This window comes from Peromyscus eremicus, chromosome 19 (genome assembly GCF_949786415.1).
Source record: "Peromyscus eremicus chromosome 19, PerEre_H2_v1, whole genome shotgun sequence".
NCBI lineage: Eukaryota > Metazoa > Chordata > Mammalia > Rodentia > Cricetidae > Peromyscus > Peromyscus eremicus.
In genome coordinates, this window is record NC_081435.1 from 23,995,843 (window position 1) to 24,020,800 (window position 24,958).

Here is a 24,958-nt window from a genome sequence, read left to right on the forward strand (position 1 = left end):
CTTTTATATTTGTATGTTAATATATATATATATATATATATATATATATATATATATATATATATATATATATTTTCGAGACAGGGTTTCTCTGTGTAGCTTTGCGCCTTTTCCTGGTACTCACTTGGTAGCCCAGGCTGGCCTCGAACTCACAGGGATCCGCCTGGCTCTGCCTCCCGAGTGCTGGGATTAAAGGCGTGTGCCACCAACACTCGGCTAATTGCACGAATATTATGAGAGTGTATGACAAGGAGTTTATTCTGAAATGAGGTATGAAGGATGAAAAAATTTATCTGTGGAGGCCTGATATATTTGAGGAGCTACAAAAAGGTCAGTGTGCTGCAGCAGCAGGGGGAAGAGGTAGTTGAAAGCCAAGCAAAGCATTTGAAAGACGTGTAGGTCTTTCATATGCAATAGCAAGAACAAGAAGAGACACAAGTCCAGGGCTCAGGACCCTCCTAGACTTTATTCCATGTATCCCTCATCAGGATGTTATTCTGTATCTTTTGTAACATCCTTTGGAGTGGATAAAGTGTTTCCTTGAGTTCTGTGAGCCATCTAGCAAGTTATCAAACCCAGCAAGAAGGATCCCCAGATTGTCAGATGCACAGGTTTCAACCTGGAACTCTTACTAGGCATCCAAAGTGGGGTTAGGCCTAGAGACTGCTCTTGTGGGATCTAGTGCTAACTCAGGGTAGTGTGGATTGAACACCCAGCTGGTGCCTAGTATGGAAAAAACACAGGCATATGGCCAGACGTTGAATGTAAACAATTCATCATTAAGTATGTTAATAAAATGAATGCCTATTACCTTGGCTCTGAGGATGCTAGGAAGCACTCTACCACCTGCTGTATGTGCTGTATCCGCAACCCTTCCTGAGGTTACATGTTTGGTTTTTTTTTTTTTTTCCTGCCCCAACTAGAGTCCCATAATAGGGATATACCTCAGTTGTAGAACACTTGTCTTGCATGAGCAAAACTCTGGATTTGAACTGTATCACAGTGGGGGTGGGAAAAAAAAAAAAAGAAACTGGCTTGGTGGTGTATACCTGTAGTTTAGCTGGTCTATAGCCAGTCACAGCTGCACTGGTACTGTATGAGAGTTGAGGGTGGAGAACATAGATTCCTATCTCAAACAAGGAAACCAAAAATTGTGCTTGGGTGGCAAGGGGAGGGTAGGATCATACATGGCCTAAATTCTCTATTCTTCAAAGAATGAGGCAGGAGGATCTTGAGTTCAAGGGCTGCCCAAGCTGCAGAGTAAGTTTAAGGCAGCCTGGGTTATGTGAGACCCTGTCTCTAATGAATAAATAAAAAGTCCAGTGGGCCCAGGGCAGTTGGTGGCACACGCCTTTGATGCCAGCACTCAGGAGGCGGAGGCAGGTGGATCTCTAAGTTTGAGGCCAGCCTGGTCTACAGTTAGTTCCAGGACAGCTAGGGCTATGCAGAGAAACTGTCTCCAAAAATGTTCAGTGCCCAAGGACTGGCTGAAGTCCACTTTGCAGTTTTCCATCTTACAGACCACTATGTTGTTTCTAATCTCCACCTTCTGAGTCAAAAATTTAAAGAACTTCAGATGGAGTTTCCTTTGGGATTGATGTGGTCCTATGCTCTATCAAAGGGATTGCTTTTATTGTTTTCAAGACAGGTTCTAACTGTGGTCAATGCTGGCTCCAAACTTGGGCAATTCTCCAGCTCCAGCCTCTTAGGTGCTGGGATTTCAGGTGTGAGCCACATGCTTGGTGGGAGTTTTAATATGGATAAAGTGTTTTGTCAATGATAATTTTCCTTATCTTGGTAATTGTGGGGATCATGCACAATGCATGATGAAATACTTAGGGTTAAGCATCAGGTGTGGGATGTGCAAGGTAACAAAATCTTAATCAAATCTGTATGACAAGTGTTCCACTATACTGTTTCGTGAGTTTTGTTCTCTAAGAGATTTGAAGATTTTAAAGTTGAAGGAATATTAATCCATTCATGTAAACAGCATAATAGAGAAACCTAGAAAGATTCCTTAATTGCCTAGGAAGTTTGAGTGCTATGGCTTGAATAGATCTCCCACCTGTTGAGTCTTTGAGGTAGGACCTAAAGGGGGATCCGGGTTATAGCCTCCTGAATGGACCAAAGCTAATATAAAAGGGCTTGAGCCTGCAAGCTCAGTCCCTTGTTACTCTGCCGATTTATTTGGGATGATGCAACAAGAAGAAATGTGGTGGCTGTTAGACCCTCAATTCTTGGGCTCCAGACAGACCATCAGAGCAGCACCAAACAGACCAACAGGATTGCTACTTATCCTGGCCATTCAAATTATGTTGCTGAGGAAACATCACCCATGCTTTTGGTTTTAATTTCTCTTTATATTCCTTTTCTAGTTAAGAACTATTCTCCTAAACCAGGTGGTGACGGCTCATGCTCTTTGGCAGAGGTAGGTGCGTCTCTGAATTTGAGGCCAGTCTACTCCACAGAGTGAGTTCCAGGATAGCTAGAGCTAGAGAAAACCCTGTCGTAGGGGTTACAAAACAAACAACAGCAACCAAAACAAACAAACAAAAAACCCCTTTGATCTTTCTGAACATGGTGTTGTGTGCACTTGAGATGTATTTGGGGTACTGAAGCAGGAAGACCACTTAAACCCTTGAGTTCAGGTAGCTGGGAACTTTAATAATGGCCCTCTTACCTGTCTTCTCAAGAAACACAAAGGCTGGGCTGGAGAGATGGCTCAGAGGTTAAGAGCACCAACTGCTCTTCCAGAGAGAGGTCCTGAGTTCAATTCCCAGCACCCACATGGTGGCTCACAACCATCTGTAATGAGATCTGGCACCCTCTTCTGTGTACATAATAAATAAATTTAAAAAAAAAAAAAAAGAATTGTTAAAAAAAAAAAAAAAACACAAAGGCTGAGGATGTAGCGAGGCTGGGCTCAATCTCCAGTACCCCATAAACTAGGTGATCACTTGGGAGGCTAAGGCTGGGAGATCAGAAATTCAAGGCCATCCTTCACTGCACAGCTGTCCCTCAAACAAAACACATACCAACAAAAAAACTGTTGTCTTAGTTGGGCTGTCAATAAAACGTGCCCAAGGCAAAGTGGAGTTTGATCCTTAGCAACACACACACAATACCTTTATGTGCTGGAAGATTTACTTCTAGTAGTTTGAAGCCCTGGGTTCAATCTCTAAAGACAACAAAATAAATTCAGGCAGGTGTGATTACATGCTTATAACCTTAGCAATCAGGAGGCTAAGCAAGATTTTTTTTTTTTTTTCCAAGTGTGAGGCCAGCATGAGCTAAAGCAAGACTGTCAAAACTTACTTTCTGGGTTTGATAGTTGTACCCACTCCCACAGATGGGTTAATCGCTACAATCTGTGTGCATGTGGTTTTGCCTGTATGTATTAAAAGAGCCTCATGCATTCCTGGTGTCTGAGGTAGCCAGAGGGTGCCTGATCTCCTGGAATTGTGGTTATGGATGGTTGTGTCAGTGTGGGCACTGGCAATCAAAACCTAGGTCCTCTGGAAAAGTAGCCAGTGAACAAAATGGCAATCTTAAAAAAAAAAAAAAAAAAAAAAAAAAAAAAAAAAAAACCACTAAGACAAAGGTCACAGTTTAAAACAAAGTGAAATCTAGGGGCTGGTCAAGAGCACTTGTTCTTGCCAGAGGACCTAGATTCTGTTCCCAGCATCCACATGATGGCTCATAACCTTCACAACTCCAGTTTCAGGGAATCTGGTAACTCCTGACCTGAGCACCAGAGCCACTTACCTGGTGCAAACATATATTTGGGCAGAAGACAAACCTAAAATGAATTTAAATTATTTAAAAAAAAAAAAAAAGCAGCCAGATTACGTAAAGCCTGTAGACATTTCTAACAGCTTTGAACAGGGCGATCGTGTAACATCTGACTGCTGTGGAAAAAGGCTGAGATAGTATAGCAATCGATATAAGATTGAATCTGGACTAATCCAACAAGATGATTCAGCAGGTAAAGGTTTTTGCTACCAACACTGATCTGAGTTCCATCCCTGGAAATCCACATGGTTGAATCAACTCCCATAAGGTGTGCTATGGCATGTACACACCCACAGACATAAATGTAAAACTTATTTTTTTTTTAATTTAAGACTTAGGACAATCCAAGTGGTAGCTTAGAAAGAACATGAATCTGTATGTACTTTGCTAACATTTTTTACTAAAAAAGTTTGAGTTGAACAACCTGACGTTTTAGCATTACCTTGCTGTAAAACCAAGCCTAGAAAGATTAGAGGAAGAGGGTCTAACCAAGCACTTTAGAAAGGGGGAAACCTTACAATAAAATAGTTTACATTCCAACATGGGTATGAATCATTCAGCAACCTAAGGGGCTCCAACAGAACATGGAAATTGGAATTCCTTGCTTCAGCTGGGGCATTTACCTTTCAATCTTGGACTGAAACACCACTGGCTGTTTTGTCTACATCTTTGTTTTGTTTTTTTTCCAGACAGGGTTTCTCTGTATAGTTTTGGTGCCTGTCTTGGATCTCACTCTGTAGACCATGCTGGCCTCAAACTCAGAGATCCACCTGCCTCTGCCTCCTGAGTGCTGGCATTAAAAGTGTGTACCACCATTGCCCGGCCTTTTCCTTTTTTTTCTGTCTACATCTTAATGACACTGAGTTGTGTGTGGGATTTCTGTTAATTCCTTACAGCATACCTAGCTGTATGTACTGTTATTTTTCTGTCTTGGAAACCCTAATATCCTCATCCCTGTCTCAAAATGTTTTTGAAAGTAGATGGGTTTGGTGGTACAGGCCTTTAATCCCAGGACTCTACATAGACCCTGTCTCAAAAAATAAAGGGGTTTATATAGAAAAAGATCAACAGCACATACAGCTCTTTGTAGCACGACTGTTAAGGCTCAGCTGCCTATAGCTCCATGGGGTCAGCACTTGTGTACATACATAACTGCAGACACACACAAAAAAAGTATACAAAGTGATCTTTCTCAGAAGGACAGAGCTGTGAGAACACATCAAGGATAGGAAAGCAGAAAGAACAACTTTGGGCACCTGTTCCAAGTCTCAGAAACCAGACATGAGGATGTAATACTAATGACTGTTGCCTTTAAACCAACTGCAATTTTGTTAAAGCTGCAAACAGCACTTGCTCAGTATTTTTCCTAGCTAGATGACTACGACTAGATTTGTTTGTGCCAGTCCTTTGAGACAGGGTCTCACTTTGTAGCCCTGGGTGTGCTTCAGCATACATGCCAATATATTGTATTAGACCCTCCACATCTTCAGTGTGTCCACACTTTTAGCCAATGTTAGAAAGTCATTTTCATTTCTCCCTGCAAACTGATAGTGTAGTTATGGTCCTGAAGCTACTGACATTTACAAAGGAAATCAAGATGCTGTTGGAATTTTATTATTATTTTTTTTTTTAAAAAAAATCCAGAATGGATGAAAAGAACAATCATCAAGGATATAGGTGCCAGACATAGGCCAGCCAAGAGGATAGCTAGAAACGTATGCTTTAGGACCATGAGAGACTTCACTCTCCTGTATCTAAGTTATGGCTAACAGAGCTGTTATCCATTGACCTAGCTTCTGCACCTACAAACCATGGCACAGGTAGCTTAGTCTTACAAGGCCTCAGTTGAAGGACCACCCACATACACATAGGCCATTCTTTATAGCAGTACTCTTGGCCAACAAGGATCTACATATAGTCTCAATCAAGGTCCATGACAGACTACCTCCACTGGATGTGAAATGGGTTTTACACCTTGAGAACATGGCCACTTCAGCACAAACAAGATATACCTTAATAATGATTGGTACACAGCCCCATCCCACCCCTTCACATGCGGCTGAAAATAACAGGCTAGTGACAGAACAGTATGAACCTGCTACTGCTGAGTTAATCACCCATTAAATGAGTTAGCTAATTGTCACTAAACTTACATATTAAGGAAATTATATATAGAATACTGCAAAAACACAGTAAAAAGACTGAAGTTTGCCCCTTTTCTGCTCAGGAAGTCCCTTTACTCCCAAGCTTCATGGTATGTTGTACTTCTGGCTCCACAATGCGCTGCCACTATTACTGTTTCTCCTCCTTCTGATCTTCCTTCTGTTCCCCGGTACCGGAACTTCCAGAACCTTCCCGCTCAGATGCCATCTGTTGAGAAAGTATTTGAGAACCACATTAGGCCTAACAGTTTGCTCTGTTCAACACACCTCATCTTGTATTTATCATTCTCTCCCCTGCCTTGCACACCATGGGATTCCTTTGCCTTTCCCTGTAACGTGGACCAAAATAGCCCTCCAGCCCTTGTACCTTTTTATATGCCATCTCAAAGAGTTTCAATGATGCCTGCTGAAGTGAAGATGCTGCCTGTCTAATGTTTTCTCCTGTTTCACTGTCCTTTCGAGCAAGGAGTTCTCTCATTTTGGAAATCTCTTCCTTTAGCTTGTTGCACTGGAAAAGGCAAAACACAATAAAATAAAAATCCTTTTTCTAAATTCTGTCTCATTACATGTAGTTCACTATTCAAACTTTTAAACTTTTGCCCTCCCACCTCTACCCTTTATTCATATTTTTAAAAAAACGAATCACTATCAAACCCAAAGAAAAACCAGCTTCAATGAATTGGTGAATATTCTCTTCAATTATTTCAAACAACTTACCTCATCAGCAGGTAACTGGTCCTTGAATTCTTCCATCTTGGTTTCTGTGTCATGAATAATTCCTTCAGCCATATTAACTGCTTCAACACGTTCCTTAGAAAAATTATGAGTTTAATGTAACTGACTTTCCAATCACCAAGTTTCCTTAACTTCTATAGCAAGTGAGACAGTAAGTTACTTGCCACACAGATAACAGTAAAACAACAATGACTGTTCTCAGAAGCATTCGTGATAACCAAGAGTAGACTTGGCCTTTTTTTTTTGGAGCTGAGGACCAAACGCAGGGCCTTGCAAGCACTCTACCACTGAGCTAAATCCCTAACCCCATTGACTTGGTTGGCCTTTGTGACGGGAATTTTGACAGTGTAAGAGAACAATCCAAACCCAGTATGTGCCCTTAATCCCAGGTCCTAGGGAGGCTGAGAAACGGTAAGGTTGTGGAATCATCCTGACTACATGGTGTATCTCATATTAAACAAATTATAAATTAAAAGAGAAACTCAAGATCAGTGACCTGCCCATGGTCTACTGTCAGCTTTACCAAGTTCAGCAGAGATAATCACCTTCTTTCTCCGGTCTTCCTCAGCATATTTCTCTGCGTTTTTAACCATATTTTCAATATCATCTTTGCTTAGTCCACCGGAAGACTGGATTACAACTGGAGTTAATGAAAAGAAAACTCTCTTTACTGCACTGAGAAGTAACAGTACACTGGGCATGGTGCACACCTTTAATCCCAACACTCAGGAAGCCGGCATCTGAGTTTAAGCCCAGCCATGGCTACAAAATAAGACCCAGACCCAGTCATTCCCCCTGCAACACCCCCCCCCAAAAAAAACCCCCACCATTTAAGTAATCTGAATGATTCAAATTATGAACGTTAATCATTCATTGTCTTGTAAGTAAATCGTATAAAAAGACTAAGCGGTCAGCAATCTATAAGGTCAGGCTTGCCCGTTTGTCCTCTCCTAATGTTAACTTATAAAAATATAATTCAGAGATCTATCCCAGCATTGGAAGGGACATGCAGATCTCATTGTTTGAGGCCAGCCTTGTCTATGCAGCAAGTTCTAGGCCAACCAGGGATACAAAGTGAGACCCTGTCTCAAAAACAAACAAAAACCCCAGAAATTCACTTCTGCAAGTATAAGGTTTAAAAGGGACAGCTATCCTTACCAAAAAAAAAAAAAAAAAAAAGTAAGGAGGGGCTGGAGGGGGATGGTTCAGCGCTTAAAAGCACTTGTTCTGCAAGAACAAGTTCAAGATTCCTAGCATCCACATGGCAGATCATAACTGTCCATAATTCCAGTCCCAGGGCATCAGACATGCATGAGGTACAAGAAATACATGCAAGCAAAACACCCATACACATAAACAAAGGCAGCTAGCTCTAACACCTGGAAATAGGGGCAGTGTGGTAGCAACCTCCTTAAATAGGGTAGAAGAGGCATACAAACAGAGAGTATGTACTTCCCAATAACGGCCACCTTAGTTTTCCTTGATGGTAACTAAACCCAGGGCATCACATATGCTAGAAGGAACTCCATACCTGGACTAAGTCCTCAGCCTCATACCTCATTCATATAGCTGGTAAATACTTACTCTGTTGCTCACGTCCTGTTCCTTTATCTTTGGCAGAAACATGTACGATCCCATTGGCATCAATGTCAAATGTAACTTCAATTTGAGGGACTCCACGAGGGGCTGGGGGAATTCCAATCTAAAATAAATATCCAGAGTGAGCTCCTTTCAGAGGCTTGTGTGCTCCCATTTCCAAACAGACAACCAACCACTTGCTTCCTAAAACAAGTGCTATCTTTACTTAATGTACAAACAACTTGAGATTTTAGGTGATGTAGTTTTAGTGTTTTCTGAAATCAACTGGGCTTCAAGGAGTAAATAACTGTAATAGCTGTATGTGCCTAGAGTTGACAGTAAATGAGGAAACTTCTCCACTGTAGCAGTGCTGACCCAAAACTATTAGCTATCAAGTGTTTTTGAAACGATTAATCATGCCACGACTAATTTCTGAGTTAGCATTGCTTCTGAATCTGAACATTTCCATGGCTTTTATAAATTTAAAGTATTGAAAGCATAAAGCACTTTCAGGTAAAAACTGAATGTGGGGGTTTCATAATTCACCTATGAAAACTGTTTTTTGAAAATAACAACAATATGGGCTGGGGAGATGGCTCTGTGGTTAAGAGCACTGGCTGCTCTTCCAGAGGACCCAAGTTGAATTCCCAGCATCCACATGGCAGCCAAGTGTCTGTAAGTCCAATTCCAGGAGATCTGACAACCTCTTCTAGCCTTAGAAGGTACTGTCTGTACTTGGTGCACATACACGCAAACAAAAACACCCATATGATTAAGATGAAACCTTAGTAAATAGTTTTAAAACAACAACAACAAAAAACCCCCCCCAGTATTCCTGTATGTCAGCAGTTTGGAGAGGTTAGAATACTGTCAGCTTTGCAAGCTATAGGACCAAAAAGCATGGTATTCAGATTCAAAATACCTACCAAAGTAAATTGTCCTAGAAGTTTGTTGTCTCCAGCCATCTCTCGCTCTCCCTGACAGACTTTAATCTCTACCTGAGTTTGTCCATCAGCAGCGGTAGAAAATACCTAGGGAGGAAGAAAACCTCCTTAGTTGGTAATCTAATCTAATTATACAGAAATGGGTAACCAGAGAAATTCACATTCTAATACTGGATGGTTCCTAATGTCTATTACTCTCAGAACAAAGCCGTATATACCTCTACAAAGGCAGGAATAGGATTAGTATAAAAGAGCACACTTGTTTCAGCTAAACAAGTATGTTGTACACAATGACACTTTAAAGTTTAAGGCATCAAAACAAGGGTTTAAAATACTGGTTTGCTAGTCCAGGGAAACAGGATCAGAGACAGGTATCATGTGCTCAGTCATAAGAAGTCATCACATACCTTTTTCAGAATGATGTGTTGACAAATAAATACATCACTGCACAAATACCACTGATAGTTTTCGAGACATGGTCAAACTACATGGTCCAAGCAGTTCTCAAACTCAAATTTTCATACCTCAACTTCCCCAGTGTTGGGATGACCCAATCCACAAGAAGTAATTTTTCATCTAAGACCATGCCATGTCCCTATATTCCCGCTTGGTAATAGACAATCCAGCCCCTATCACTCACTCTGAAATCAAGCCTACTTAGTCCCATGTCTCTAGCCACTTGGCTTTTTTTTTTTTTTTTTTTTTTTTTTTGGTTTTTCAAGACAGGGTTTCTCTGTGTAGCTGTGCGCCTTTTCCTGGAACTCACTTGGTAGCCCAGGCTGGCCTCGAACTCACAGAGATCCGCCTGGCTCTGCCTCCCGAGTGCTGGGATTAAAGGCGTGCGCCACCACCGCCCGGCGCCACTTGGCTTTTTATAGTTTGCTTTTGATAATAGAAGAATAATACAGAGAATTCAGTAGCAAAACAAAACCCCAAAACATGGGGTTCTCAAGCCACCCACAGCAAGTGTGGATTTAGAAACAAAGTTTTAAAAAGTTCATAAAGTGGCTGCAAGCATATCACTCATAGAACTTTAAACTTCTGTTACGAGGGAGGATGGCTCTTACCTGGCTCTTTTTGGTTGGAATGGTGGTGTTCCTATTAATAAGTTTGGTAAAGACACCTCCTAGAGTCTCAATACCCAGAGAGAGGGGAGTGACATCTAGGAGTAGCACATCTGTGACATCACCAGCCAACACACCTCCCTGAATGGCAGCTCCGATAGCTACAGCCTCATCAGGATTCACAGCTTTACTTGGGGCTCTGCCAAAAAGATCTTGCACAGTCTGCTGAACCTATACACCGAGGAGAAAGAACCTGTTAGCCAACACCTGCGGCAACTGCTGGAGTGAGACAGAGCACTAAGATGCCAGCCAGATCACAATCCGATGGACTCAGATCCAAGAATGTGGACTTCCTGTTCATGTTGGACAACTTCGAGTATCTCACTCACTGTCCACTTAGAGAAGCGTTTGCTTCAATTATATGGCTTCCCAGAGGACATTAATCATTTGAAACAGAAGGCACAAGGCAAGGGATTATAAAATACAGTCTAAGGCAGATCTCTGTGAATTCGAGGCCAGCCTGGTCTAAAAAATGAGTTCCAGGACAGCCAGGACTGTTTCACAGAGAAACCCTGTCTCAGAAAACAAAAAAAAAAAAAAAAAAATAGTCTACATATTTCAGATAATTAATTGAAGACCAATTTGAAGGAAGTAGTAATATTGATTCTGTGGCTGATCTGAGGGATAGTTTTTGATCTATGTTTTAGAGCTAACACAAGTACACAACATCTTGGGATGATTTGTTAATATCAATGTATCCTCCAGACCAGAGTCCTAGGTCTAAATTTATTCTGTACCCATATTCCAATATCCCAGCATTTCAACAGAGAAACAAAACCACCCACCAACCACCACCAAAAGCAGTAACCACATCATTAACTTGAGCCCAAGATAATTCTATCCAGCTACCAAGGAGCAACTGCACCTTCAACGGTCTGTGCTCAGTCACTACTTCTCTACACATGTTTTCAGAATGATGTGTTCATAATGCATCATCGCACAAACCATTGTTGAAGAAATGCAAGTAGCCCCAAGTACTATGCTAGGAAGATGTGTCTGAAACATCTCCTAAAGAATGACTATCATCAAGGCTTGACAACATTATCTTTATAAGCAAAACTGGGTTTAAGATTCCCCCTGCTATTCTTGCATCTTTTAATTAAAATAAACTAGCCAGGCAGTGGTGGCACACACCTTTAATCCCAGCTGGCCTACAGAGTGAGGAGTTCAGGAATGGCTCCAAAGCTACACAGAGAAACCCTGTCTCAAAACAAACAAACAAAAACAAAAGTCCCAAAAAAACCCCAAACCCCCACAAAACTAAGAAGGTTTCTTGGTGGGACAGAGTGTCACTCTAGCTGAGTCTTGCCTGGAACAACACCATCCTCCTGCCTCTTAGGTGCTGAGATTACATACAGGAGTGAGCCACTAAACCCAACTAAAAGCACTTTTTGATGAGGTTAGTCTCATTCCCTTTCAAGTAACCAGGTAGAATGGATCATATTCATGTCCATACACAACATAAACTATCTGCCAAGAATGCATTATGTACTGATTTTTCCTTTTTTTCCCTATAAGGAATACCATGAGTACATACCTTGGGCATCCTCGTCATGCCACCAACCAGAATCACTTCTCCTATGTCACTCTTGCTGACTTCTGCATCCTGCATAGCTTTCTGGCATGGAGCAATAGTCCTCTTGATTAGATCTGTGACAATGCCTTCAAACTGAGCTCGAGTCAGCTTCATATTCAAATGCTTGGGTCCAGAAGCATCCATTGTAAGATACGGCAAGTTGATGTCAGTCTACACAGAAAAATATTTAACTACAAGTCAGTAGGGAGACTAATCTTTAATACTCTAATTAAGGCCAAGACCATACCCTAGGATAAGATGTAGAGAGCACAGAGTCAGCCTCACTAAATTCCTAAGATGCAGGGGAAATATACGGAAATCTACTTTAATGGGGGGGGGGGTGTCTCTACATATTAATAATGAAGACTGGGGCAGACAAGCTTAAGAAATTATCATTTGACAGATGTGTCGTGAGAAACACACTGTGGCTGGGAGGTGGTGGCACACACCTTTAATCGCAGCACCCAAGAGGCAGAGGCAGGCAGGATCTCTGTGAATTCAAGGCAAGCCTGGTCAACAGAGCGAGTTCCAGGACAGCCAGAGCCGTTACACAGAGAAACCAAACACACACACACACACACACACACACACACACACACACACACAGAGAGAGAGAGAGAGAGAGAGAGAGAGAGAGAGAGAGAGAGAGAGAGAGAGAGAGAGAGAGGAAAAAACAAAAAAAGCAAGAAAGAAAGCAAGCAAGAAAGAAAAAGATAAAAGAGGTCCATACTGTGTGGGGGATTGTCTTTCACACTGAGTTTTAAAAATTATCCCATGTCTGCACTTAGTAGTTAAGAGTGCTTGCTGTTTTGGCAGAGGACTTAAGTTGAATTCCTAGCATCTATGCGGGGTAGCTAACTGCCCATACTTCCAGTTTTGGGGAATCTGATACTCTGTTCTAGCTTCCATTGGTACTTGTCTCACCTCTCCCTATACATTAAAAAAAATAAAGAAATTCCATGTGCATAAATAAAAATGTTCTATCACCAGGTGATAACTATGCATGCCTTTGATCCCAGCACTTGGAAGGCAGAGGCAGGTGGATCTCTGATGAGAATTCGAGTCTGGCCTGGTCTACAGAGAAAGTTCTAGGACAGCCAGGACTGTTACACAGAGAAACCCTAAGGGGCAGGAAATGATGGGAAATCAGAAACAAGAGGAATGTTCTCCATCACCTCTTAACATATGCAGACCAAGTTCTAGGAAATTAGTGTTACAGATGCTCTTCTTAGAAAAACCAGGACCAATGTACACTGGACATGTTGGTACTGCCTGCAACCTAAGCCCTCAATCATCTTCAGCTATAGTGAGTTCAAGGCCAGTCTAAGCTTCAAGAGACCTTGACTGAAGACAACTGACTTGACATTGCATCCATAGAGAACAAGTAATAACTAATATCCAATAAATTCCAAACCCCATAGCTTGGGGTCCTATGTGTGTAATCAAGCATATTTAAATTCAATATGGTAAACATATTATATACTTATATAAAAGTATCTTAATAAAATTTACCTAGTTAGTATTATGCTTCTGTCAATGGCCAATACGATAAATAGTTAGCCTAAGAGAAACTTGAGTCCTTTTTTTTTTTTTTTTTTTTTTTGGTTTTTCAAGACAAAGTTTCTCTGTTTAGTCCTTGCTGTCCTCAAATTCAGAGACAGGCACCTCAAAACTATCCTATCCTTAACATGCTGTATGCTACCACCTTTACCTTTAAGTAGTTTTCCTAAGCATTTATGTATGCATTGATCTAGTAAACTTCACAATTCTAAGAGGAAGTTACCACTCAGCCTCACTTGCAGGTTAAAAAAAGAAGTGAAACAATTCATTTAAAACCACACAGCTAAGGACCTTAGGAGTGGGGCTGGAGAGATCCCTCAGTGGTTAAGAACACAAGCTGCTTCAAGGCAGGTGTGGTGGCGCACGGTTTTAATCCCAGCACTTGGGAGGCAGAGGCAAGCAGATTCCCAAGGCTGCCAGGCTGGTCTACAGAGTGAGTTCTAGGACAGCCAGGGCGACACAAAGAAAACAAAACAAACACTGGCTGCATTTGCAGAAGACCAGAGTTCAATTCCCAGCACCCACATGACAGCTCACAACCACCTATAACTCTAGTCGCAGCTCTGACACCCTCTTCTGACCTCTGCAGGCACCAGGCATGCATGTAGCACAGACATACATGAAAGCAGGCAAAACACCCATACACATAAAATAAAATAAAAAAAAAAATAGTAATAATAAAAATCTTCTGTAGACCAGACTTGGCTTTGAACTCAGCCATCTGCATGCCTCTGCCTTCCAAGCACTAGGACTAAAGGCATGTGTCACCACAGCCTGGCTGATGTTAATATTCATCTTCCAAAGTAAACTATTAATTAAGTCTGCTGAGATGCTCCTAAACTTTACAGATTTACAATCACAGGTGTACACTGACTTTGCTAAATATACTTTGCTAAAGTGCTAAAGGCTACAAAATATCCCTCAGTTAAGATACAGCCGCATAAAAGTAACCAGCATCTTCTCCCAGTATCAAATTCTAAGATTTATGTATTTCTCTTTACTGGCAATTTCACATCCTCTAAACCACAACCCTAAAAGTTATTTATTAAGACACACAAGTTGTCCCTCAGCAGGGAAAATGATATCAATATCCATGACGATTATGTACAACCTTGGAACGACTCACAGCCACTTACAACAGTGAAGGTTTGGGAGCTAGGGCAAACTCAAAAAATGTATACAGCATTCAGGTTCAACAAGTTAGCAACAAACACGTACCAAACAGCTACCATAACCTCCTTCTGGTAATCTAACAACCTAAAGCAGTCACAAGATTAGACCATTCAAGTTCTACCCTGGTGAGCCTGCAACCTAGATTTTTACACTAGTCTACTTGGTGGTTAAGACAGGGAAGCTTCACCTCTCAGAACTGAGGTCAACAAGCGCAGAACTCAGAGGTGGAGCAAACCAGTCCTTCAAAGGGAAACTTGCCTTCACACAAGAGGCAGATTTTTTTTACAGCTCACTTTCTAAAATGGTGATCCAATTTATTAAATGACAGAGAACTAGCAATTCATATAATTCACAATGTAGTAGTACGTTCATGTTAAAACATTAATTTTTCAAGTTAATAATTCTAATTTGCCACACTGTTTTTATTAATGCCTTGCCTTTTTTGGAGGGATGATGAGATTTATTATCACTCAGGCTAATTCAAATCCAGGACCTTCCTTGCCTAATTCCTGGGATTAGGGGCATCACCATGGATTTTTAATCAATGCTTTGAGGGTGGGGGGATATAGAACATGGGCCTAGCAAATGCTGAGACCCTGGGTTCAATCACTAGCCCCAATAAAATAAAACCCATTTTTTCCTTTTTTTGAGACAGAGTCATACCACACAGCACAAGCTGGCTAGAACCCACTATGGACCCAGGCTTGCTCTGATAATACTCTAGCCTCAACTACACCAGGCTTTCCTTTTTTCATCATGAGAATGTAACTCCGAAGACTTTACACATGTTAGCTAAGTCCTCTACCACCGAGCTATCATCTCCTCTTCTATAAATCCTCATCTTATTGTATGTGGTGATGCATGCCTTTAATCCCAGCACTAAGGAGGCAGACAGGCAGAACTCTGAGTTTGAGGGGACAGGGCTATACAGTAAAGTTGTCCAAAAAATAAAAAGAAAGAAAATCCCCAGTTCTAACTTAAAATATCCAATTTTGTTCAAATCAGAACTATAAGCTCTTATTAAAAATGTTTAGCTCAGGGGCTAGAGAGATAGCTCAGCGGTTGAGCACTTGCTGTTCTTCCAGAGGACCCAGGTTCAATTCCCAGTACCCACATAGCTCACAACTGTCTGTAACTCTAGTCCCAGGGGATCTGACACCCACATACAGACATGAATGCAGGCCAAAACACCAATGCACATAAAATTAAATTTAAAAAAATGCTTTTCTCAGGGCTGGAGTGATGACTCAGTGGTTAAGAGCACTGGCTGCTCTTCCAGAGAACCTAGGTTCAATCCCCAAAATCAACATGGCAGTTCCAGAGATCTAACACCCTGTTATAGCCTCTGCAGGAACCAAGCACACATGTACTACAGATATACATGCAGGAAAAGATACACATGCATAAAAATCTACCTCATTCATTAAAAAGAACTGATCATCACATTGTTCTCTGCCTCAAGATTTTTAGCAAACAGAAAACTGTACAGAGGCTACACTGACATTAGGTAAATTAGAATATACTATTCAAATAAGGCTAAAAATATCCACCAAAACTGTTCGGATTTGTCCATGTCTCACCTGCACAGATGAGGAGAGTTCACACTTAGCCTTCTCAGCAGCTTCCCGAACCCTCTGAAGTGCCATGTTGTCTTTGGTCAAATCAACCCCTGTCTACAAAATAGGATTCATGAGACAATTAATAGAGAAACGGCAATGATACAGAAAATACTCTGTTTGCTTATGAAGGGACCATCCCTTTATAATAAAAAGGAACACAAATCGTGAGGCTTTATGGGCTAGGGGATAGAATTGGGTGGAGGTAGTACACTCCTTTAATCCCAGCACTTTCAAGGCAGAGGCAGGTGGATCTCTGTGAATTCTAGTTCAGCCTGGTGTAGAGTTCCAGGACAGCCTAGACTACACAGAGAAACCCTATCTTGAAAAACCAAACACCCACATACACCCACAAATTACCACCTGAAAAATAACCTAGTATGAATAAGTTTTCTGATCTATCACCAGTAGACTGAACTCCCATCAACTCTTCCAAGCTCAAGGTCTCTTAATTCAGAGTTCCTAAAATTCTTCTCCAATACTGTAACCAATATACTTCTTTTGTTCCCAATCTAGGGCGCTATATGTAACTAAAATGGTTCAGTTTACCCATGAACATGAATGTAATTAGTTACCTTAGTGCAAAAAAAATATTCAGAAAGCAAAAGAACAATCTGAACAAAAAATTCTGAACCTCCCACACAAAAGTCTACACATTAACCACAATGGTAACTAACCTCTCTCTTGAACTCCTTGACAATGTGCCGTAACAAAGCTTGGTCAAAGTCTTCACCTCCTAAGAAAGTGTCCCCATTGGTGGATTTCACCTCAAATACACCTTTCTGAATTTCCAGGATAGAAATGTCAAAGGTCCCACCACCTAAATCATACACAGCAATGCTAGAAAGGAAAGAAAAGCCAAAACATAAATTTTTAAAGCCTTAAGAAACAAAACCTATTACAAAGGAATGAATTCAATAACAAAAGATTAATTTAGAAATATTTAATAATTTTGAAATCTAGCAACCCTAAATGACATGTCTATTAACATATGCATTGGTAACAAAATTATTAGCATACAAACCATGATTCCCAAAGTATTTATCAACACCCATAACAACAAAATTAAAAGTGTCAAGGGTCCCAACAGTAAAATGGTCTTGAAAGAATGAAAAACACAGACCGTACATACAAATTTGGAGAGAATAAAGAAGTACATTTTTAATGCATTTCTATGAAATGGAAATAATATAGGATAAGTCTTATAGCTTTTATAACTTGGTTCACAGTTCAGGTTAACATACAGCACATGCTTAGTGGTGGTATCACACAGCCTTGATCCCAGCACTCAGGAGGCAGAGGCAGGAGGATCTGAGTTCAGGGCTAGCCTGTTGTACAGAGTTCCAGGACAGGCAGGGATACCAGCAAAACCCTATCTTGAAAAACAAACCAAAAAAAAAAAAACAAAACAAAACACACTTTACAGCACAAAGGCTGGCAAGATGTCTTTTTAGCAGGTAAAGATGCTTGTCTCCAAGCCTGATTCAATCCCAGGAACCTACATGAAGGAGAGAATTAATTTCTCCCAGCTGTCCTCTGACCTCCATTTGCACACTGTGTTAGTTAGGAACATGCCCCACTACACACGAGGGGATGGGTTGGAGTGAGCTCAGCAGTTAAAAACACAAATTGCTCTTCCAGAGGACCAGTTTGATTACCAGTACCAACACATCAGGTAGCCACAACCATCTGTAATTTAAGCTCCAGGAATCTGACATCTCTGAAGGTGTGTGCAGTAACATGTATAGACCCACAGAAACACATTTGTAATTGAAAATAAGAGAATTTTTTTAGCCTGGCAGTAGTGGCGCACGCCTTTAACCCAGCACTCAGGAGGCAGAGGCAGAGGCAGGCGGATCTCTGTGAGTTCGAGGCCAGCCTGGTCTACAGAGCGAGATCCAGGACAGGCACCAAAACTACAGAGAAACCTTGTCTCGGGGAAAAAAAAAAAAAAAACCAAAAAAGTAATCTTTAGAAAGGGTGAGGGCACTTGCTGCCAAGCCTGACCCAAGACTCATTTTGGAAAAAGGCAAAAGCCAGCTCACACATTTTATCTTCTGACGTCCACATGCATGGCATGGCACATTGCATCCACACAAACTTTAAAAATGTAGTAAAATTACATAAAAACCCGTAATTCAGGTAAGAATATTTACTTTATTAACTTACACTTTATCTTCAGACTTGTCCAGACCATAGGCCAGAGCAGCAGCTGTAGGTTCATTAATCACTCGAAGCACATTTAGCCCAGATATCTGGCCAGCATCTTTAGTGGCCTAGAGAAAGTAGAAATAAATGTATCTTTCCATCCTCTAACTTTGGTACCTTTTTTCCCCCCAGGCAAAAAAGAGGTATAATTAACTTTACCTGTCGCTGTGAGTCATTGAAATAAGCAGGAACAGTGATCACAGCATTTTTTGCTGTGTGACCCAAGTAATTTTCTGGAAAAGAATGAAATAAAATTCAATTGTGGCACTATGTCAGAAAAAAATAAGCATCAAAATTACCAATGAAGCCTAATATTCCATAGCTCATGCTTTTGTGGAGTCCATTTACCTCCTCTGTAGCCTAACATGGAGAGAGACCATGTAGAAAACACTGAGCACTGTACTGTACCCCTGTAATCTAGCACCAGAGGCAGCAGGAGGAAGATGAGTTCAAGGCTGTCATGGGTTACACAGCTCAAGCCTATAAACTTGGCACTGGGAAAGCTGAGGTAGGAAGACCACAAGTTTGAGGCTAGCCTTGGCTACAAAATTAGTACAAAGACAGCCTAGACTACTGTATAAAATTTAGTCTCAAAAACAAATCACCCTAACCACTGTTAGCATTTCAGAGGCTGCAACTGTAGTATCAGACGCTCAAGGCAGCCTGGGATGCGGGTCACCAGCAACCCATTCCCAAATGTTTGGAGGTCTAGCAAGTATTTTTGTGTAACTCAGCAGCAGAGGTGGGATAGACTGGAAATTCCAAATTACCTTTAGCATTTCAGTCAAAATTTATCAACATCAAATGACCTTTAGACTGAAGTTTAATGTGTACCTTTCTGTACTTTAGCAAACACTACACTGCCCCCTACTGAAAACGGGAAATTGAACTCAATGTGCAGATTAAGTGCAGATTAAAAGTCCCAAAGCTTTGCCATTCCTAACCTTTCTGTGTAGAGCTTCTGACCCCATAAGCTACATGTGCTACAACACATGAATCTATAAACTCAGAGGAACACCACACTTCCAGTTTCCCAGAATGAACTACATCTACTCGCCTGCAGTCTCTTTCATCTTCATCAACACAAATGCTCCAATCTGACTTGGAGAATAGAGTTTTCCATGAGCCTCAACCCAGGCATCACCATTAGAGGCACGAACAATTTTAAAGGGAACATTCTTACTGAAAGACAAAAAGAACTGTATAAGAAAACTGGCTGGTGCCACACTGGGCGGTGGTGTCGCACGACTTTCATACCAGCATTCATGAGGCAGAGGCAAGCAATTTCTGAATTTGAGGCCAGCCTGGTCTACAGAGTGAGAGTTCCAGGATGACCAGGGATACAAAGATAAACCCCAGAGTGGGTGGGAAGAGAAGACTTGACTGACAGTGAGACTTACCACAGCAAGGCCATCATGTATCTACCCATTTCAAATTATTTAAAAAAAAAAAAAAAAGATGGCCAACAAGTGATAATTTCTAGAGACCTTTTTATTAAAAAATCTTTTAAATTACTATCATGTAAAAATATGAGCCTGATGACTTTTGTTATTGTTTCAAAAATTGTCTTGGCAGTTCTGCTTGAAAATGACAAAGTATTCACATGCACAACACACAAAAAAGAAAGCATGTTCACATTAAAAATCTGTACACAGCCAGGCTTGGTGGGGCACACCTTTAATCCCAGCATTCAGAAGGCAGAAGCAGGTGAATCTCTGTGAGTTTGAGGCCAGCCTGGGCTACAGAGTGAGTTCCAGGACAGCCAGAACTATAGAGAAACCCTGTCTCCAAAAACCAAAATAAATAAATCAAATAAGATAAAAAACCAAACAGACAAAAAAAAAAAACCCAAACAAACAAACAAACAAAAAAACTGGGCCAGTGAGATGCCTCAGCAAGTAAAGGCTCATACTGCCAAGCCTAATGACCTGTTCTTCAACGCCCAGGACCTACATGGTAGAAAAAGAACAGAATCCTGCAAGGTGTACTCTGACCTCCACCTCCACTCATGTGAGGGAGGATGAACACACCCACAAACAAAAATGATAATAAATAAAAGCTTAGCCAAGCAGTGGTGGTGGTGGTGGTGGTGGTGGTCGTGCACGCCTTTAATCCCAGCACTCAGGAGGCAGAGGCAGGCGGATCTCTGAGGTCAAGGACAGCCAGGTCTACAGGCTGAGTTCCAGGATAGCCAAGGCTCACAGAAAAACCCTGTCACAAACAAATAGTAATAGTAATAGTAATAATAATAATAATAATAGAAAGCAAAGGACTGTGCATACACACATGTAAATAACTTAGGGATGCACAATATAAAATATGCCGTTACCAGCCTTACATGACCGATGACGACAAACATCGTTCAGAAATGTCTCACAAACCTTAATGCATCTTAACCTAATCTGTGAAAGCACAAATGGACTTTTAAAAACTGTTTAATCTTCTGGTGGAGATGCGAATTTCTCCCAGAATAATAATGAAAAGGTGACTAAGGTGTTCACAGGACCTCAATCAAAGCATTCTGTTGTTTTTCTTATTACTCACGTGTCTTTCTGTACTTCAGGGTCATCATAGCGACGTCCAATTAGACGCTTAGTAGCATAAAATGTATTGTTTGGGTTTGTGACAGCCTGTCGCTTTGCTGGCATGCCAACAAGTCGTTCTCCATCTGCTGTAAAGGCAACAACAGAAGGGGTAGTTCTGGCACCTTCGGCATTCTCCAGGACCTAAAATTCCCAAAGATAATGATTGAGATACTAGTCATCACGAGCATCTTCATAGCAGTGATTTAAGATACAACCACAACTCAAATCATAAAACAAATGCTGAAAGGACAACACACTAAATTGGCATGTTTTACTGCTGGGAATGGTACACAATATCACTTCAAATGTACAGAAGTCTATGGCCATACCACCTTGAATATGCCTAATCTTGTTAAATGTATGTGGAAGCTGAAGTTTCAAAAAATAGGGGAAGAAAGATAAGCAGCATCAATCAGGACTAAGGAAGGGCTTCTCTTTTAGTACCAAACCAGTCAGAAGACTCTAAATAGCCCAAACTGTTTCAGACGAGGGCATAGGGGAAGACTACGCATGAAGGGCCAAGAATGAGCAGACACAACTGTAGAATTCCAGGTGCTCTAAGTCTTGAGAGCTCAAAAGAAAAGGTCTGTGTGTCCTGAGAAGGCTCCAACAACCTCCACATAACACAGACACCTTAAGCCTTGCTTGAATCCAAACAGCAAGCCACTTCAAGTCCTCCAATGGCACTATCACCTCCACCTCTAGGAAACACATTTACATCCTATTCTGGAAAGTTGCAGTCATTCAATTATCAATATCCAAAGGTTAATTCCTAAGCCTAAAATAAATAAATAAAGTAAGAGCAACTTTAAAGTGTAAATTAGATGTCTGGAGTAGTAGCTAATAACTAATGTTAGCACTGAATAATCTACATTTGAGGCCAGCCTAGGATATACAATGTCTGAAGAGAAAAACCAGCACAAAACTGGATTAAGCATCCTTTTTTTGGGGTGGGGGGGCTTTTTCAGATCAGGGTTCTCTGTATAGCCCAGGCTGTCCCCAAACTCAGAGATTCCCCCTGCCTAAACATGTGTACCGCCATGCCTGGCTAGAATTCAGCATTCCTAAGCAGCTAATGCCAGACTGGATACCAAATGACCCCAGGCTTCCAGGTTTTTCCAGACCCACCTTTGCTTGTTTGCCCTCCATAACTGCCACACAGGAGTTGGTAGTGCCCAAGTCAATACCAACAACGGCACCCTTAATTGCCTCTGATCTGTAAGAAATTTAAAATACCACAGTTATCTTAACAATAGTCTCCAACGTAAGAGGAAGAACTGTGTTTTATGTTGGTGTTGTTAACGATGGCACATTTCAGGGGCTGGAGAGATGGCTCAGATGTTAAGAGCACTGGCTACTCTTCCAGAGGACCTGGGTTCAATTCCCAGCACCCACACAGCAGCTCCACAATTGTCTATAACTCCAGTTCCAGGGGACCTGGCACCCTCATACATGTTGGCAAAACATCAATGCACATAAAATAAAAAATTTTTAAGTGGCACATTTCATAAACTACAAATACAAATAAAGTTATATAGAGAAAATTATTAACAAAATGTACAGATCACAGCCTGGGGTTCAATTAATGTGTGTTTTCTCTCAAAGAAACTAAAGTTATACTTACGCATAATCCCTTCTTGAAACAAATCTAAAAGCTTCATGACTAAGGCCATTCCAGCCATCCTGAAGGGGGAAAAAAATTGCATCAGCCACCAACTACACAAGTAAACTTGGGCTTTTTCCAATTATTACTCTGACAAACACACGCAAGCTTTAGGATTAAGCAGTAGCCTGTATAAAGTACACAATGAGGAAACCTTAGTATGTAATATATATAGGTATACAGCTACATATCTATCACATATCTCCAAGTTTTCCAGATAGGCAAACATAAAATTGTCTTAAATTACAAAAACAAAACAAAACAAAACAAAACACAACCCAGCCAGGAGGTGGTGGTGGCGCATGCCTTTAATCCCAGCACCCAGGAGGCAGAGGAAGGCAGATCTGTAAGTTTAAGGCCAGTGTGGTCTACAGAGCCCCAGGACAGCCAGGGCTACATTGAAACCCTGTCTCAAAAAACCCTAGAATATATATATATATAAAAATACATTGCAGTAGAGACTTTTCAACTTTGACACTATTGATCTTGTACCAATATTTGCTGTGACAAGCTAAGTGTGGAATGCTTACAAGCAACTCTGGCCTTTACCAACAAGAAACCATATATATTAAGTGGCCCTCAAAGTCATGACAACCTGGAAGCTAGGGACGCGCCTCCGCCCCTGGAGTGGGGGGGACAACTGCTGGAGAAGACCTGATTAAGGAGCTGCTATTCAAGAAATCCAAAATTATTTTACAGTTTCGGGGCCTGGTGGCAAACACCTTTAATTCCAACACTTGAAAGCCAGAGGCAGGCCTGGCCTAGATAAGTTCCAGGTCAACCAAGGCTACCCAGTGAGACCCTGTCTCACAATAAGTAAACTCACAGTTTGTGCCCCTGATTACGTGTGCACTCCAAGGTACTGGAGACACCTGCACTGCCCCTGCCAAACACCTACTTGGGAGAGCTACAGGTCTCATCCTCCAAAGACGTACTTTTTCTTATTTCAGATCAAGATCTGAAATCCTTTTCCTATCCTATTACAACCCACAAGTAAATCGAAGGCATCCAAAAAAAAAAAAAAAAAAAAAAGTCTCTAAGGTTGGAGCCAGACGTGGTGGCGCACACCTTCAGTCTCAGCACTCGGGAGGCAGAGACGGGCGGGCGGGTCTCTGTGAAAGTCTATGGAGTCAGTTCCCAGGCAGCCAGGCCTCCAAAGACACCCTGCCTCCAAAAATACAAAAATAAAAAACAGAGTTGGAACTGTCCTTCGGCTCTTAAGGAAACAGAGCCCAGCGTGTAGTTCTGCCTTCCGACCGACTGCATCCAACGCGCCACATGCTGGGTCAGGAGGACCGCTACCTCGTGAATTCGTGGGGTGAAGACTCCAGAACGCCAGGCATTGTGACTCAGCAGAGCCCCGGGGTGAAAGCCCTCACCAGGGCCGGCAGCACTGACCACCCAAGGGCCGTCCCCTCGCTTCGCTCCCCATTTCTCCTTAGAGTCTGACCCCGAAGGGCAAGGCCTGCCTCACTCAAGTCCGGGCCCCCGAGCCCCTTCCGGAAGGCACGGCAGTTCCTCACCTGGTGACGGGCGGCCGCGGGACTCCGGGAGGCTGCGGTGCCCACGAGACGCGCGGCCGCGGCTCTGCTGGCGCTTATCATGGCGGCGGGACGGAGGGAGTACGAGGGCAGAGACCAAGACACCCGACAGGCCCGGAGCTGCGCGGCACGGCGGCGGCGGCGGCGCTTCTGGAAGCCTCCAACCACGTGGGGCGGGGGGCGGGGGGCGGCCGCTGCAGCACGGAGGCCCGCTCTTCCGCTGAGGCGCCCAGCGTGTCGCCTGACCCAGAGACTGCCCGAGCGCGGCTCCCGGGACCGGAGCCCGCCGCGGGCACGCCCATCCGCACGGTGGGTGAAAAGCCCTGTCCCCTTCTCACGGCTTCCGCGGCTGTGGGGGCAGAGGGAAGGGAGGCGGAGAAGAGGAACACACAGGCAATGCTTCGGACAGCCCCGGTCCTTCGCGGCAGGAAAGACTCAAGGTCACACGGGATAAGTTACGAAAAGATTACAGTCGCCTTGCGTCAGTTGCGCAGAAGGTGGGGCCTCCTGCGCCTGCGTCCTTGGCACCCGACCGAGGCCCTGGAGCGCATGCGCGAGGTGAGGGGCGTGGAGGAAACGGGTTAGGGACGTAACCGTAGCCTTTATTGGACGCTCCAGTGCACGCGAGTTGGCCCGAGAGTCCCCGGGGGCGCGAACTCGCGCGCCTGGACGTTTCTCCTCAGGCCTCCTCTTGCCGCGGA

General features: G+C 42.4%; 1 protein-coding gene and 2 non-coding genes across 5 annotated transcripts; all 3 read right to left on the minus strand.

The window, feature by feature from the left end:
• Positions 1-4,464: 4,464 nt before the first annotated feature.
• Hspa9 (heat shock protein family A (Hsp70) member 9) lies at positions 4,465-24,410 on the minus strand. Of its 3 annotated transcripts, none has more exons than XM_059245960.1 (17): positions 24,240-24,410; positions 22,678-22,736; positions 22,182-22,269; positions 21,013-21,194; positions 19,526-19,650; positions 18,628-18,701; positions 18,430-18,536; positions 16,938-17,100; positions 16,225-16,317; positions 11,873-12,082; positions 10,279-10,506; positions 9,194-9,298; positions 8,274-8,391; positions 7,235-7,329; positions 6,672-6,764; positions 6,322-6,462; positions 4,465-6,162 (listed from the first exon to the last, which is right to left on the minus strand). In XM_059245960.1, exons 1-17 carry the CDS (start codon positions 24,318-24,320, stop codon positions 6,085-6,087), a joined length of 2,040 nt encoding a protein of 679 aa, XP_059101943.1. In that variant the 5' UTR covers positions 24,321-24,410; the 3' UTR covers positions 4,465-6,084. The 3 variants fall into 3 exon arrangements, with proteins under 3 accessions (XP_059101943.1, XP_059101944.1, XP_059101945.1); XM_059245961.1 differs by lacking the exon at positions 24,240-24,410 and adding an exon at positions 23,652-23,691; XM_059245962.1 differs by lacking the exon at positions 24,240-24,410 and adding an exon at positions 23,615-23,632.
• Positions 9,589-9,661, minus strand: LOC131896261 (small nucleolar RNA SNORD63). Its single transcript, XR_009375420.1, has one exon. It is a non-coding gene; the product is annotated as a small nucleolar RNA SNORD63 (small nucleolar RNA).
• LOC131896262 (small nucleolar RNA SNORD63) lies at positions 11,212-11,276 on the minus strand. Its single transcript, XR_009375421.1, has one exon. It is a non-coding gene; the product is annotated as a small nucleolar RNA SNORD63 (small nucleolar RNA).
• Positions 24,411-24,958: the final 548 nt, after the last annotated feature.